The following is a 17446-nucleotide window of genomic DNA, read 5'->3' as shown; positions in this document are numbered from 1 at the left end:
CCTTCCCACGCCAGAATTGTTTCCGTATCTCTTAACCCGCGGGCAGAAAAAGGGTCCTCTTTGTCAGACCTTTAAAGATAACAGACATGGTACAGACCCACTAGTAGAGTTAATATAAAACACTTTATTCTACTTACTGTCACGGTGCGGTTCACTGTGACAGTTTTGGCCATGTAGGCTGGCTGCAGGCCCTCTCGCGTACTGGCTGCAGGCTGAATCCTGTGTATGCTGGTTGCTTGGGGCTGCGGTTTTGTGAGTCAACTTTGGCCTGTGTTTGTGGCTTCTGTGTCCATGTCTCTGTGGTTTCTGTCACCGGTGCCGTGCAGGCTGGCTGCATGCCCTTTTTGTACTGGCTGTGGGTGTTCCCATGTATGCTGGTTCTGCGATGCTTGCCGGCTGCGGCCTTGTGTGTGAACAGGGTCTGAGTATGGATGCATGTCTTTTTGTATCACAGTGTGGTTCTGTTCCTTGTTGCTGTGTAGGCTGGCTGCCTGTAACCTTGTACTGGCTATATCCTGTGTATGCTGGTTGTCGTTTAGGCGTGCTGGCTGCAGCATTCTGTGTCTGGTGTGAACTGTCACTTGTGATTGTATGTTCGGTGCTTCTGGTTCTGATGAGGTTAACATTCCCTGCTCTGTTCCTGGGTGTGGCTCATCATGTGCCCTGCTTATCCAGCTATATCCATCTGTGAGCTGTGGGGCTTGTGGTCAGTCTATCTTCTGCCTTGCTGGGTGTAGCCCCTTGCTGCTGACCCAGGGGATTTTGCTATCTGCCTTTGTTTGTGGCGTCGCCTGGTAATGCATTGATGTTGTTGCTTTGTCTGTTCTTCTGTACCTGTCCTGTGATGTTGTATCCTTGTCCTTGGCTGTTCTTCTGTACCTGTTCTATGTCTGAATCCACTCTGTCCCATGTTCTAACTGCGTCTGATAGCCTGGCAGTGCTAAACTGCTTCTGATCCTGTTCCATGTCCAGCCTGGCAGTGCCTACTGCTTCTGATCTAGTCCAGTCCTTGTCTGTCCTGCAGTGCCTTACTGCTTCTGTTCCTGTGTCTCTCCTGCCTTCGTGAGAGGGTCCCTGGGTTCTCCGAAGGGAGGATCTCTAGTCTGTGTGCAGCTCTGCCTGAGACCACCATGCTTGCATTACACTTGGGGTCCAGGCAACTGCTTCTGTGCTGGTTCCCGTTTGTCTTGTTGTCTGATCCATGTCCTGTGTGTGTGTTTGGGTTCCAGTTCTGTTGTCTGTTTCCGTGGTTCTATGCAGGTTGGAGCCAAGTGTACTGGGACCTTCCTGGAGGTGCGAACAGTAAGCCCTCGGCCCAGTTCATCCCCCCCACCAGGGGCTCTGTAAAGAACGGGGCTCACTGGCTCTTCGCCCTCCTGGGTTTGGCCTCTGGTCTGCCGGTGCACTTGGTTCTGTGGTAGTGCTAAAACTATTGCCTATTCTGCTTGTACTGTATTACTGTCATGTTCCTTTATAAAATGTGTAATAAAGTACTCTGTTGTTTCCTGGTGTGTATCCGCCCATGTCCTGTTTGCTAAATGGTCCCGTAGGTCTGCCCTGGCCTCTGGTACGTGACACTTACAGGATCATGCATATGGTATCTCGTGTAAAACAAACTCCTGCCCGACTTAGGTCTTGCTCCGCCTAATCAGGGACACCTACTTCCTTTGGGAGCTCCTGGCATTGCTACTGTGAGGGGGCACATAATCTGGGCATATTACTGTGAGAGGGTACATATCTGGACAATGGATTTGAAATTAAACGAACAAGATGTGCTTTAACTGCAGACTGCCAGCTTTAATTTGAGGGTATTTACATCCAAATCAGGTGAACGGTGTAGGAATTACAAACAGTTTGCATATGTGCCTCCCACTTGTTAAGGAACCAAAAGTAATGGGACAATTGGCTTCTCAGCCGTTCTATGGCCAGGTGTGTGTTATTCCCTCATTATCCCAATTACAATGAGCAGATAAAAGGTCCAGAGGTCATTTCTAGTCCGCTATTTGCATTTGGAATCTGTTGCTGTCAACTCTCAAGATAAGATCCAAAGAGCTGTCACTATCAGTGAAGCAAGCCATCATTAGGCTGAAAAAAAACACAACAAACCTGTTACGGTACCTCCAGTAGTAAATGCACAAACCGCCACTAGCAGCCGAACGGCAATAGTTTCCAAGCGGCAAATAATCCCAATAAGCAGTCTCTAGTCGCCGGTAATAAAATCCCCCCCAATAACGAGACCAAGCTCCGCTTTGAGGGTAAAACACGAACACTTTATTGAGGGCTACCCGCCCGTATTTATGCAGGTCCCCATCTGGTGTACACGCCCCTAGGGGACCAGAAGGAAGACTGTGACACAGGACAGATACGTAGCACTCAGGATACACAGACACAACACATCCCCACAATGCATCCTGGTTTCCTCCTGTCTGCCCTGGAGACACCCGAGGAGTAATTCAATTATCTCTCAGGACAAAGGGAAATCGCCAATACACATGTGGATACAACAGGACAGGAATCACCATCCAAACACACAATGTCACACCCCCACAGCAAACACAGACATTTAACATATTCCCAGATAGCTCAAGTCTGAGTGCATATCATTAGGTGAATGGCACTCAGAATACACAAATACAATAAAATTAGCTATCTGGGTTCCATTTTTAGTCCATACGGATGGGTCTGTCACACCCCATCAGAGAGATAGCAAAAACATTAGGCGTGGAACGCACTGGTGAGCTCAGCAACACCAAAAGACCCGGAAGACCACGGAAAACAACTGTGGTGGATGACCGAAGAATTCTTTCCCTGATGAAGAAAATACCCTTCACAACAGTTGGCCAGATCAAGAACACTCTCCAGGAGGTAAGTGTATGTGTGTCAAAGTCAACAATCAAGAGAAGACTTCACCAGAGTGAATACAGAGGGTTCACCACAAGATGTAAACCATTGGTGAGCCTCAAAAACAGGAAGGCCAGATTAGAGTTTGCCAAACGACATCTAAAAAAGCCTTCACAATTCTGGAACAACATCCTATGGACAGATGAGACCAAGATCAACTTGTAACAGAGTGATGGGAAGAGAAGAGTATGGAGAAGGAAATGGACTGTTCATGATCCTAAGCATACCACCTCATCAGTGAAGCATGGTGGTGGTAGTGTCATGGCGTGGGCATGGATGGCTGCCAATGGAACTGCATCTCTTGTATTTATTGATGATGTGACTGCTGACAAAAGCAGCAGGATGAATTCTGAAGTGTTTCGGGCAATATTATCTGCTCATATTCAGCCAAATGCTTCAGAACTCATTGGACGGCGCTTCACAGTGCAGATGGACAATGACCCAAAGCATACTGCAAAAGCAACCAAAGAGTTTTTTAAGGGAAAGAAGTGGATTGTTATGCAATGGCCAAGTCAATCACCGGACCTGAATCCGATTGAGCATGCATTTCAATTGCTGAAGACAAAACTGAAGGGAAAATGCCCCAAGAACAAGCAGGAACTGAAGACCGTTGCAGTAGAGGCCTGGCAGAGCATCACCAGGGATGAAACCCAGCATCTAGTGATGTCTATGCGTTCCAGACTTCAGGCTGCAATTGACTGCAAAGGATTTGCAACCAAGTATTAAAAAGTGAAAGTTTGATTTATGATTATTATTCTGTCCCATTACTTTTTGTCCCTTAACAAGTGGGAGGCACATATGCAAACTGCTGTAATTCCTGCACCTTTCACCTGATTTGGATGTAAATCTCCTCAAATTAAAGCTGACAGTCTGCAGGTAAAGCACATCTTGTTTGTTTCATTTCAAATCCAATGTGGTGGTGTATAGAGCCAAAAATGTTAGAATTGTGTAGATGTCCCAATATTTATGGACCTGAATGTATCTGGGCATATTACTGTGAGGGGCACGTATCTGGGCATAATCTGTGAAGGGGGCACAATACTCACATAAGTACTGTGGGGTAAGGGAATAATTGCTATGTGGGGGCATTTAGGGGATTTGGTGGGATTAGGTGTTTAGTTATGTTTTGGGTGCAGTTAGAGACGTGGCCACATAGTGTCCCTCTTCCTTCTTTTCAAAAGTTGGGAGGTATGAGGTTTGTTGTGACCTCCCCCTCACTGTGCAACTTTGTGGGAATTCAGGCATGAGCACTTTTTCATGGGAATCATGATGATTATTGGGGAAGGGGGGGGGGGGCATGATTATTGGGGGGGATCTGCAGTGTCCCACTACATGGGAAAAGGGGATACTTCAAACTTTTGTATATGTCATGCTATTTAATGCCATTTTTCCATTTCCATTGTAAAAGCTGCTAGTTCCTCACAACAGGCTGGTAACCGCACTCCCACATTTTCACCACTAGGTGTAGCTGTTACATCATATATATATATACCAGACGTCAGGTACAGAGAGGTTAGTTAGGAGTTGGGAGGAGGTTAGGAGAGTAGAACATGTCACCTGTATGGTGTCCCTGGGTACTCCCCAGACAGGGCCTAAAGCAAATAGGACACCAAAACCTAAAGTACTACTGGATCCATTCTTGAGGTGCCACTATTCTGGAGTCAGAGACAAAGTGGACTTACTACTATGGAAGCAGCCTGTTCAAATAATGGAGCAGAAGAGTAATGCCTGCAGCTAGGGGGATCACCCTGTTGGTTGACAAGTTCTAGAATTTAGAAGATCCAAAGGACCTAAAGGCTAGGTTGTCAGAGTAAGCTGAGCAAGCTAAGTAAGGCTACTTTCACCCTCGTGTTTTGGCTTTCCATTTGTGAGATCCGTTCAGGGCTCTCACAAGCGCTCCAAAACGGATCAGTTTTTGCCCTAATGCATTCTGAATGGAAAAGGATCCGTTCAGAATGCATCAATTTGCATCAGTTCAGTCTCTATTTCGCTTTGGTGATGGACACCAAAACGCTGCTTGCAGCGTTTTGGTGTCCGTCTGATACTGAGCCAAATGGATCCATCCTGGCACACAATGTAAGTCAATGGGGACGGATCCGTTTTCACTGACACAATCTGGCACAATAGAAAACTAATCCGTCCTCCATTGACTTTCAATGGTGTTCAAGACGGATCCGTCTTGGCTATGTTAAAGATAATACAAACTGATCCGTTCTGAACGAATGCAGACGGTTGTATTATCTGAACTGATCCGTCCATGACGAACAAAACGCGAGTGTGAAAGTAGCCTCAAGTAATCCTCTCTCTGACTGAGTTGGAACCTGCACTTTACTGATCCATTGTGCCTGTTGTCTGGAATTGCAGCTCACTTCCACCTTCATGAATCCAGGCAGTATTTATATGGATGCTATCTACCTTCAAAGCAAATATCCTCAAGTAAAGTTCTTGTTGGTTTAACTATTGACTCTCTCCTTATTCCACACCAACTCTTAAAGCACCAACTGGTGCTGGCGTCACGAACACTAGGTACCCCGCCACCAAGGCACTCAAAGCATCTACACCATCAAGGGCACCTCGACTTCCATCTGGCTGGGGATCCCTTGACAACTAGAGTGTGCCCCGAGGGATTTTGTGCCATCCTTCACTGCACGCCAGCCCAGGGAGCTGTAGAACAGTGAGTAATACTACTGCCCCCATCGGCCCACCATAACACTCACACATTTTACCCCTGCGGTCCGGTCGATGCATTATTTGGCATCACGAACAGGATCAAAATCCTCTGCGCCTAATGTGAACAAAACCCCTGAAGTATATGTGTCTTATGAGAGAGACTTTGAATGTGCTTTAACTCCTTATTGACAGTTTGTATTTTCCACTGTCAATAAGTGCCATCCTTCACTGCACGCCAGCCCAGGGAGCTGCAGAACAGTGAGTAATACTACTGCCCCCATCGGCCCACCATAACACTCACACATATTACCCCTGCGGTCCGGTCGATGCATTATTTTAACAGTTTTAGTGACACAAAAATCCTCCCCTGCAATTTGTAATCCACAGAAACACTTTTTCAGCTTTATAAAGCTGAAAAAGTGTTTCTGTGGATTACAAATTGCAGGGGAGGATTTTTGTGTCACTAAAACTGTTAAAATTGCATATAAATGGCCTCCTGAGAGCTTCTTGTTGTTTATTGCTGCTCCATCACTGTGGAAAAACGCCCTGCTATTGGCGTGAAAAGTAGTGCCATCCCCTGTTACAAGCTGGAAAATTCAGTGCCGCCCCTTTCCAAGAGCGGGAAAAAAAATTTGGGCTGCGCCACCATAGACTATTCATTATGTCTGCGCCGCCCCCCTTATGCAAGCGTACCTAGGGGGCGGGCTGGTGAGAAGGCGGGGTCTATGTGATGGGTGGAGAAACATGCTGGACGTCAATCGGTGTAATAAGCCGGAAGGGTCTAGCGTCATGGCGGAGAACCAGCCACCAGGATTTAAGGAGGGTATGGAACAGTAGTATTACTCACTGTTCTCAGGGAGCTGCAGAACAGTGAGTAATGCTACTACCCCCATCGGCCCACCATAACACTCACACACATTGCCCTGCGGTCCGGTCGCTGCACATCCAGTGTAATTCTGATCAGTGACCCGTGTGTCCATCCCAGCACAAGACTCTTCAATATCACTGATTAAAACATGCTGCAAAGCCTGCCCTGAGGACCATGCCCCGAATGTATGCAGATCCCTGGCCACACAAACTAAACTCCAACTATCTCCACGAGTTCCTCTAATCGCCTGTAACCAAGGTAAAATGTCCGATAAGACGTTCTCCTGGAGCTCGGAGCATTAAAAGAAATTTTTTGTCACTTTATGACGTTTTCTTCTCATTGGTGATTTCGCTGTGCGTCCTGGTGACTGATCCACCTTCACACAGCGATGGCTGCACCCAACTGCGGACTCCAATCCACAGGAGCAGATCTGTTCGGAACTATATCACTCTGAGCCGAACCCGAGTTCGGTTCCAAGTTTTTTTTACAGTAATAATCAATTCCCGAAGTTACTACACAAGTCTGAAGCGACGTCGCGAAGTAATCACTGTGGCTTATCTGAGCCCATACATTCTAATACTGTACGGAGAGAGATCTAATGCCCACTATCTGCTTGTGCAAAAAAAAGAACTCGCCTCCTCCATTTGATGGCGCCGCTGTGAACACTCGCTGCACTGGAAGCTCAGGACCGGACCTGCGTTCCTCCATTATGACGTTACACAGTTCCTGTCCTGAGCTTCCAGTGCAGCGAGTGTTGACAGCGGCGCCATGAAATGGAGGAGGCGAGTTCTTTTTTTTTTCTTTTTTTAACACAAGTCGGGGAGGGGCAGGAGTTAAAGGCTGTACTAATGAGCACTCCACAATGGAACTATTCATTAGTAACAGTCCATACAGGAAAATGTCAGCAATTATTATTGGCGGTAGAAAAAAATTACTGGCATCGGCAGAGCCACTTATTTACCAGCTTGGCTGGTGAGTTCCGGCTGGTTGGCAACCCTAGCCGCATGTGAACATGCTGTAAAGTGAGGGCATTCCTCAGGGTTCTGGATTTCTAGGACATGGACATATCATATAGCTGCCGCCATTCCTGACATCCACCACACACAAGAGGCGGCTTCTAGTGATGACATTTATGGATTTTACTAACAGCCGGGGACATTTTCTCTCCACAGTCACAATCTACAGATTTTATACTAACGCTCTGTGGACGCCTCACCCACATCTCATCTTCTTATTCTTACAGATTGGGTAATAATGATCTACCAGACACTTCCTGCATCCAGTTGGCATCTGTAATAAGGAATAACCAGTCCCTGAAGATACTTGTCCTGTCTCGTAACCGTCTGTCTGGTCCTCACTTCAGTGACTTGATGGAGGCTCTGTCCAGTCCGGCCGTCAGGATAGAGACATTACGGTGAGTATAAGAGATGTGTACAGGACTGAGACATGTGGGGCACAAGTTATACGTGGATTTTATTCTATTTTATACTGTGCACCATAGCCCCATGTCTGTTGACTCTTCATCTCTCTTGTCTAAACCCCCCAATCCTTCCTGGTCTCTTATTGACCCTCTATTAATGATCCATGAAGTGTTCTCCTCTATCAAAACACACTTAGTAGAACACTTTACTATCAATGCCCCTTCAGTCTCCTCCTATCTCCCATAAAACAGTACTTTGGAAATGGACACTCAAGCAGTGAGAACGTGAACAAAAAGTCTCCCAATGTGAAGTTCTGGCAAAGGCAAACCCCTCTGAAGACACCCACCAAGCTCGCTCTCGCCCACAGACAGAGCTCAATCTTTGCCTCTCCGATACTGTTGAATGATGGTCCCGTCAGAAATATTATCCCCTAAACAATAAGCCGTTCACCCCACTAGCTGGGACACTTCAATCAACCCCATCTTCCGGCCCTTTTATAAACTCCATACTATTCAAGGCACAATAACCATTAATCCTAAAAAATCCTTCCTATCCCACCTCTATTCACAACCCCACACCTCCTCTTCTGAACAGATCGCTACCTATTTACAGAAGACTAGTCTATCTCCCACACCAGACTCTCCAGTATCACTATTACCTTCTGAAATAACCCCAATAACGTAGGAAGAATGGCAATTGCTTCCCTTAAGATTCAGAAACGCCCAGGCCCCAATGGCTTTTCTGGGTTATATTATAAAACGTTTTCCTCCATACTTAGTCCTTACCTAGCAGAATGTTTTAATGCAATGTAAGGGTCCTCCAGTTCACCAAGAATCTCTCCAGGCAGCTATATCAATGATCCCCAAACCTGATCAAGATCCCCTTGATCGAGTCAATTATCACTCCATCTCACTTATTAATATAGACTCTCTACCAGGACACTAGCAACCCACCTTAATACACCATTATCTTCCTTGATTGGAAGGATCCACAACCACATCAGAGGCATACCTCATCTCATGCACGCCTGTAATGCTAGGGGCATCCCTGCCGTGTTGCTCTCTCTAGATATTCCTAAGGCTTTTGGTACCTTATCATGGCTCTACTTGTCCTCTGTACTGAGACACTGGAGGTTCCCACCTGAATTCCTTACATGGCTTCAAGTATTTTATGCTAACCCTCAAGCATTTGGAGCACTGCTGGGCATATTACTATGACGGGGCACAGCTGGGCATATTACTATGAGGGGGCACAGCTGGACATATTTTTTTGAGGTGGCACATAACTGGGCATAATTACTGTGAGGGGCACATAACTGGGCATAATTACTGTGAGGGGGCACATATCTGGGCATAATCTGTGATGGCACAATGCTCACATAAATACTGTGGGGTGGGGGAATAATTACTATGTGGGGGGATTTGGTGGGATTAGCTGTTTAGTTATGTTTTGGGTGGAGTTAGAGACGTGGCCACTTAGTGTCCCTCTTCCTTCTTTTCACAAGTTGGGAGGTGTAACGGACCGTTTCAGCAGACAAGGGGTTAAAATCCGTTTAGGCGATATGCCCCTTTCTGAGAGACAGGCACAGCTACTGCAGAACACCAAACTCCCGAACTGGATACAAAATAGCACTCCAAACTGGAACCTCACGAATAGCTGCTAGCAGACGAACAGGAATCAGCTTACACTCCTGGCAATCAGTCTCTAACAGCATACAGCGGATCACCCCAATAACGAGACAAGGCTCCGTGTTGAGGGTCAAGCAGTGGTCTGAGGTGCTGGCACACCCAGCCTGGTTTTTATTACAGTTGTTGCAAATACAGGTCCGCCCACAGGGTTTTGAAATACAACCAATCAATATGTTACAACACATACAATATAAGTACAGCAACCAATCGTTCACGCCCCTAGGGGACCAGAAGGGAGACTGCGACACAGGACAGATATGTAGTAATTCAGGATACACAGAGACAGTACATCCCCACAATGCATCATGGTTTCCTCCTCTCTGCCCTGGAGACACCCGAGGAGTAATCCAATTATCTCTCAAGACAAAGGGAAATCACCAATACACATGTGGGGACAACAGAACAGAAATCACCATTTAAACATACAATGTCACAACCCTTTTCAATACACAGACATTTAACATCCCAAAATGGCACGAATTAGACTAGGAGTTCAAGTTAGTTCAAGTCCTTTGTGAACAAATGAGGCCTGGATGATGAGAGGGCCCATAATCCTGGGGCAAGAGGCCAGCAGCCAGGCCCCTCCAAAACCCAGTGGCGAGGTTGGTTTCGCCACAGGAGGTATGAGGTTTGTTGTGACCTCCCCCTCCCTGTGCAACTTTGTGGGAACTCAGGCACGAGCACATTTTCATGAAACACAATTGGTGTCTAGCAGAGTGTTTTAGGACACAGCACATGTTCCCCTCGAGTCTCTCTGTTCTCTCTGACAGCGCGGCGCAGGAACACGGCAGGCAGGAAACTATGAGAGATAGCCGTGGTTTTATTGGTGGCTGGTGGGACTCCTCCTCCTGACCTCCGTCACTGCTCCACTTTCCTCCAGCGCAGCATTGACCCTCATCTCACTGTACTGTGCACACATTTTTTCTGCTGGATGCTACGCGCGGCAAAAGAAAACACCCGGGTTTTGTGGACTGTAAATTTACAGACAGTTGGCAACCCTGGCTAGGTGAAGGCATTTTTTTCTTAAAAAAGGAAGCATGGTGACCGGTCTAGTCACAAATAGCAACAATAAAGTCTTGTCGCCATTTATGATCCTAAGTCGCACTGGCGAACATTGTGGTCGTCATCTGGAGCACTGTCATGTATGAGAAGAGCAGCGCTATCACTAATACCTGCCCCCCACTGTATAACACATAATGGGAGCAGTGACCCCCTCCCCGGATAACACACAGGTAAGATGGTGGAGAATGGAGGCCACAATAGATGGCGGATGAAGGAGAATGGATGCCACAGACTGATGGCCACACTAGATGTAGCAAAAGGAGAATGGGGGCCACAGACTGAGGGCCACAATAGATGGATGGTGGAGGAAGGAGAGCTCTCAGCAGCTGATGACGCTGACACATGTTCCTCCAGCTTTATGACTATTGTACATTCATGTGCTGCCATCATCACTGATTTATGACATGCCATAAAGTGAGGACATTCCTCAGGGTTTCTGGATTTCTAGGACATGGACATATCATATAGCTGCCGCCATTCCTGACATCCACCACACACAAGAGGCGGCTTCTAGTGATGACATTTATGGATTTTACTAACATTCGTGGAAATTTTCTCTCCAGTCACAATCTACAGATTTTATACTAACGCTCTGTGGACGCCTCACCCACATCTCATCTTCTTATTCTTACAGATTGGGTGGGAATGGTCTACCAGACACTTCCTGCATCCAGTTGGCATCTGGAATAAGGAATAACCAGTTCCTGAAGAGACTTGAATTGTCTGGTAACCCTCTGTCTGGTCCTCACTTCAGTGACTTGATGGAGGCTCTGTCCAGTCCGGCCTGCAGGATAGAGACATTACTGTGAGTATAAGAGATGTGTACAGGACTGAGACATGTGGGCACAAGTTATACATGGATTTTATAGTATTTTATGCTCCGCACCATTGTTATTTCTATGAGATAAACTGCTGACTAGGGTTGTCACGATTTCAAAATTTTGATTCAATTTCGATACCATAAAAAAAGTACTGCGATACTCTAGGCCATTCGATACCATAAAAAAGTATTGCAATACTCGATACCATTCAAAAAAAAAAAAAAACACCAAGAAAGCCGCGTGCATTTCGCATTTTATGGCCGATAATAGAACTCTCCTATCCTATTTTATGGGGTGACAAGGTGACTAAAAATGGCGAATCGTGCGGTTTTGATTTATTTTATTTTTTTCTGTTACAGCGTTCACTGCATAGGAGATATTGTTTAATATTTAAATAGTTTGCACTTTTTCAGGCGTGGCAATATGTAATGTGTTTATTTTTTTATTGTTTATGTATTGCCTCTCCAATCTAAGTATTGAAAGTGTGATCTCTGTAACTTACAGTTGTGATGAGATAGCGGTAACCATCAAAATCCAAACTGTGCAGATCATACACCGATGAACAAATGGATAGGTCAAACAATCATGGTGTGAGCAGCTAACAGAATACATGTGTCTGAGATGAAGAGTGAAGACAGAATGCAAGGGTGAGAGGGGAGGAGACTATACAGAGAGCACAGCAGGAGGGGAAGAGGGAAGGGACACACAGAATAAAAAGGCAAACCATGCAGGTGTAACATGACACTCCCCCGTTGAAATCTATGATTTCTAATAACAATAATAAACTTTACAGGGAGTGCAGAATTATTAGGCAAGTTGTATTTTTGAGGATTAATTTTATTATTGAACAACAACCATGTTCTCAATGAACCCAAAAAACTCATTAATATCAAAGCTGAATATTTTTGGAAGTAGTTTTTAGTTTGTTTTTAGTTTTAGCTATTTTAGGGGGATATCTGTGTGTGCAGGTGACTATTACTGTGCATAATTATTAGGCAACTTAACAAAAAACAAATATATACCCATTTCAATTATTTATTTTTACCAGTGAAACCAATATAACATCTCAACATTCACAAATATACATTTCTGACATTCAAAAACAAAACAAAAACAAATCAGTGACCAATATAGCCACCTTTCTTTGCAAGGACACTCAAAAGCCTGCCATCCATGGATTCTGTCAGTGTTTTGATCTGTTCACCATCAACATTGCGTGCAGCAGCAACCACAGCCTCCCAGACACTGTTCAGAGAGGTGTACTGTTTTCCCTCCTTGTAAATCTCACATTTGATGATGGACCACAGGTTCTCAATGGGGTTCAGATCAGGTGAACAAGGAGGCCATGTCATTAGATTTTCTTCTTTTATACCCTTTCTTGCCAGCAACGCTGTGGAGTACTTGGACGCGTGTGATGGAGCATTGTCCTGCATGAAAATCATGTTTTTCTTGAAGGATGCAGACTTCTTCCTGTACCACTGCTTGAAGAAGGTGTCTTCCAGAAACTGGCAGTAGGACTGGGAGTTGAGCTTGACTCCATCCTCAACCCGAAAAGGCCCCACAAGCTCATCTTTGATGATACCAGCCCAAACCAGTACTCCACCTCCACCTTGCTGGCGTCTGAGTCGGACTGGAGCTCTCTGCCCTTTACCAATCCAGCCACAGGCCCATCCATCTGGCCCATCAAGACTCACTCTCATTTCATCAGTCCATAAAACCTTAGAAAAATCAGTCTTGAGATATTTCTTGGCCCAGTCTTGACGTTTCAGCTTGTGTGTCTTGTTCAGTGGTGGTCGTCTTTCAGCCTTTCTTACCTTGGCCATGTCTCTGAGTATTGCACACCTTGTGCTTTTGGGCACTCCAGTGATGTTGCAGCTCTGAAATATGGCCAAACTGGTGGCAAGTGGCATCTTGGCAGCTGCACGCTTGACTTTTCTCAGTTCATGGGCAGTTATTTTGCACCTTGGTTTTTCCACACGCTTCTTGCGACCCTGTTGACTATTTTGAATGAAACGCTTGATTGTTCGATGATCACGCTTCAGAAGCTTTGCAATTTTAAGAGTGCTGCATCCCTCTGCAAGATATCTCACTATTTTTGACTTTTCTGAGCCTGTCAAGTCCTTCTTTTGACCCATTTTGCCAAAGGAAAGGAAGTTGCCTAATAATTATGCACACCTAATATAGGGTGTTGATGTCATTAGACCACACCCCTTCTCATTACAGAGATGCACATCACCTAATATGCTTAATTGGTAGTAGGCTTTCAAGCCTATACAGCTTGGAGTAAGACAACATGCATAAAGAGGATGATGTGGTCAAAATACTCATTTTCCTAATAATTCTGCACGCAGTGTAGATAAATCCATGAATAATAGATGTTTCTTCTTCTTTAAAATCTGCCTAATGAAAAGTAACAACAGACATTCAACAAGGAAAACATTACTACAATACTTGTAGAAGTGCTCTTTAAAGTGTTGACAGCGTTAGGAGGAAGATAGATCTGTGAGTACATCTTTAGAAGGGAAGGCAGCGACATGCACCAGTCCTTCTTACCTCTCTTTGCATCAGGTTGGTGGGAGGAGTTCATCTTTCTGTTTTGGCAGAAGCAGTACCAGATCGTTTATCGGTCTGAAGTAGTGTCTTGCAGAACCTTCTTTCATTACTTTAACTTCTGCTTTCCGCACCTTGCCGTCGTTACTTGGAATAGTCTTTGTAATAAGACCCATAGGCCAATTGTTACGATGAGCATCCCTTTCTTTCAAGAGAACGATGTCCCCGACTTGCAGGTCGGGTTTGCTGACTTGCCATTTTCTACGAGGAAAAACTTTTACCGAAAACGTGTACTTTAATCCGAAAGTCTATAACCTCGTCGTTGACATCATTATTGCGGTACCATCGGAACTGGAGGAAATTTCTGTTGTCTTCACGGACGATAAAACAATTAAACATTTGTTGGATGTCAGCCATAATGGCAATTGGCTCTTGTCTAAAGCGAAGTAAGACTTCTAGGAGGTTGTTGTTCAGGTTCGGCCCAGTGAGAAGATTGTCATTGAGAGAAAAGCCTTCATGATGAGCACTTGAGTCGAAGACCACCCTAATCTGCTCAGGTTTGCAAGGATGGTAGACACCAAAACACGGGAGGTACCAGCATTCTTCTCCTTGTGCAAGAGGGGGTGCAGGTTGAGCATGATCTCTCTCATACACCTTCTGCATAAAGTCGACAAAATGTTTCTTCATCTCCGGTTTCTGGTTCAGCTTGCGCTCTAAAGAGATGAACCGTAAATCTGCATGTTGTCTATTATTTGGAATTCTCTTCCTTGGGGTGTGAAATGGTAGCGGTGCCACCCAGCTGTTGGAATCCTCTTGGTTGAATTCTTTACTCATGGTTCTCAAGAATTCTTTGTCTTTCATCGTGGTTGCTAACTCGTTGTCTCTTTTGGTTACCTCAAACATTGTGTTACCAATGTTGTCATCCCAGAAGATAAATGCTCTTGCGTACCTTTGTCACACAGCTTTTCTTTCACACTGTAGTGATGTTTTCATTGTGGAAAACAAGTAGTGCGTCCATTTGGCAGAACGTGTGTTTTAAAGGAAGAAACTGAGAAAGGTTTCCTGGCGTTGCTAAGGCAGACGTTGCCTATGATGACCCAACCTAGATCCAGACGCTGGGCGTAAGGTGCATCATGTGGGCCGTTGATTTGATGGTGAACCTTGTGCACCATTAAAATGTCTCTCCCAAGCAGGATATCAGCATTTTTATCAAAGGCTGGTATTTGGTTAGCTATGCCCTTCAAGTGAGAATGGTGTAAGGCAGCTTCAGGAGTGGGGATCTCATCCTTGTTAGTTGTGATCTGATTACACTCGATGATAGTAGGCAAGGGTATTTCCATGTTGCTATGCTATTGAGAGGAGCAACTACGAAGCCACTGGCTCTTCTACCCAAGACTTCTGTAATGCCTGCACAAAGAACCTTGTACTTGCAAGAGATCGGTTACTCTGATCGTCAAGAATGGTATACAGTCTTATGGCCCTTTCTGGCTGTCCCTTTGTGTATACGTGAACCAAGCATATGTTTGCACAGGATTTTTCACAAAGTCCTTCCCCACAGACTTCAGTGCATGTAGAGAATACTGGGGTGGAGGCAGCTGTTTGTTCAGTGTGCTCCCCTGCCATGCTTTGCCCCGGGAGGGATGTCTGTGGATGGAGTAGAGCTGTGTTGGTACAGATGAAGGGCTTGTACGTGGTTGTCACTACCGCATTCCATGCATTTAATGACAGCCTTACAGTCTTTTGCAAGGTGTTACTCGGAGGCACAGCATCTGAAACAAACTCCAAATGCCTTTAAAAGTTCCTTACGTTCTTGTAGAGGTTTCTTTCTGAAGCTGATGCATTTCTTAAGTGGATGTGGCTTGTTATGTATGGGACATTGGCGATTTGGATCCTCAAGTTTCTTGTTTTGCCCAGTCTTTTGAAGAACCGTAGCGGTGGCAGGTTGAACATCAGTTCTCTCCACTGATACTGGGCCCCTGCGGTCTCTGTGTGTTATACGTGCGTTTGCAAGTCCTGGAGGAGGTGGAGGTTACAGTCACCATAAAAGAAACTTTATGAAGTCACAGAAGTAGGAAAAGGGAGGAAAGGCAACTCCGTATTTTTTCTTGTAAGTTCTTCTTTGTCAGACTCATAGTTCTTTTGAACTTTCCAAGTTGGTTTTACTAAACGTTTTTGTTCTATGTGGCTTATAGGGTCTAACTCCTGATCTGAAGGAAGTTCAGGTCCTTGCTTTCTTCAGATTGTAAATTGCCTTGCTGGTGCATTGTGATGATAAGCAGAGGGTTAAATTACAAGGTATATGTTTGCATAGAAATGTATCAATGTTCTGGCTAGAGGATTGGGTTTCCTAGGCAACCAGTGGGGAGAGGAGCAAGAGGGAATAGTATAGTAATGGCTGCTGCAAAGTTAATTTCTTTTGCATACAGAGCTTAGATTCACTTGCAGGTAGAAATGCATGTGGCAGTACAGACAGTGTAGAAGCTGATTATAAAACAGTTGCATGCATCAACAGTCCTTTCAATAATCTGTGCAGAAAACTGATGAATCCTATGCTGATATGTGTTTGCTGACTGGAGTATGCAGGCTTGCACTGTTTGCTGCTATATTCCAGTGTCCATATAAATCTCTCAGTACATGCATAGCTAGCAAGGATCCTTTGAAAGATATTAAGCTGATCTTCTAAGATCCTTTCACTGATTTTTTTGACTGTGCTGCCTCTCCAATCTAAGTGATAAAAGTGTGATCTCTGAAACTTACAGTTGTGATGAGATAGCGGTAACCATCGATCTTAGGTGAATTGGCTGACAGTGACTCGATCCAAACGACACCTTCTAGATTATGAAGGAGTTTATTCCAAACTGCGCAGATCATACACCGATGAACAAATGGATAGGTCAAAAAATCCAGCAGCAGGCTCAGGATTAAATCTAATTTCTTTATTTCTTCATTCTAAAATTTATAGGCTGACCAGACAGGCAAGGTCTACACGTTTCGACTGTACGTCTTAATCATTAGAGATAGCCTTGCGGTTCGCCCGGCGGTCGTTTTGCGGCGAACTTTGAGCGTTCGTGATTCGCCTAACATATGCATATGCATATTTGCATTGCGCCGAACTTTGACCCATGACACGTCCATCAGGTGGGACAGGACAGCCAATTGAGACGTTTCAGCACATGGACACACCCCCACCCTATACAAAGAACCCGATCTGGCAGCCATTTTACATTCTATCTTTTGCCAGTGTAGGGAGAGGTTGCATTTTGGAGCAGGGACAGGCTGTTAGGAACTTAGGGACACCAAATGCTAGCTAATAGGGCAACAAAAGTCCTTTTAAGGACTAATAACGTTGTGCTATCGATAGGTGTGATACACAGAGGGCTGTGATATACTTATAATATACTTTCTAACATAGAAAGTATATTATAGTGCATTTGTATGCTTCCACAAAATAGTGATTGAGGTTTT

General features: G+C 45.1%; 1 protein-coding gene across 3 annotated transcripts in view; it reads left to right on the top strand.

The window, feature by feature from the left end:
- The window catches only part of LOC120981731 (NACHT, LRR and PYD domains-containing protein 3-like), a 190574-nt gene that overhangs the window by 150055 nt on the left and 23073 nt on the right, over positions 1 to 17446 (top strand). For all 3 annotated transcript variants that reach the window (XM_040411410.1, XM_040411412.1, XM_040411409.1), the window contains 2 exons: positions 7683 to 7853; positions 11245 to 11415. In XM_040411410.1, coding sequence (XP_040267344.1) covers positions 7683 to 7853; positions 11245 to 11415 — 342 coding nt within the window. The remainder of the gene's footprint in view (positions 1 to 7682; positions 7854 to 11244; positions 11416 to 17446) is intronic.

This window comes from Bufo bufo, chromosome 11 (genome assembly GCF_905171765.1).
Source record: "Bufo bufo chromosome 11, aBufBuf1.1, whole genome shotgun sequence".
In the NCBI taxonomy this organism is placed as follows: Eukaryota; Metazoa; Chordata; class Amphibia; order Anura; family Bufonidae; genus Bufo; species Bufo bufo.
The sequence above is the reverse complement of the archived record's forward strand: the minus strand, read 5'-3'. Positions and strand labels throughout refer to the sequence as shown.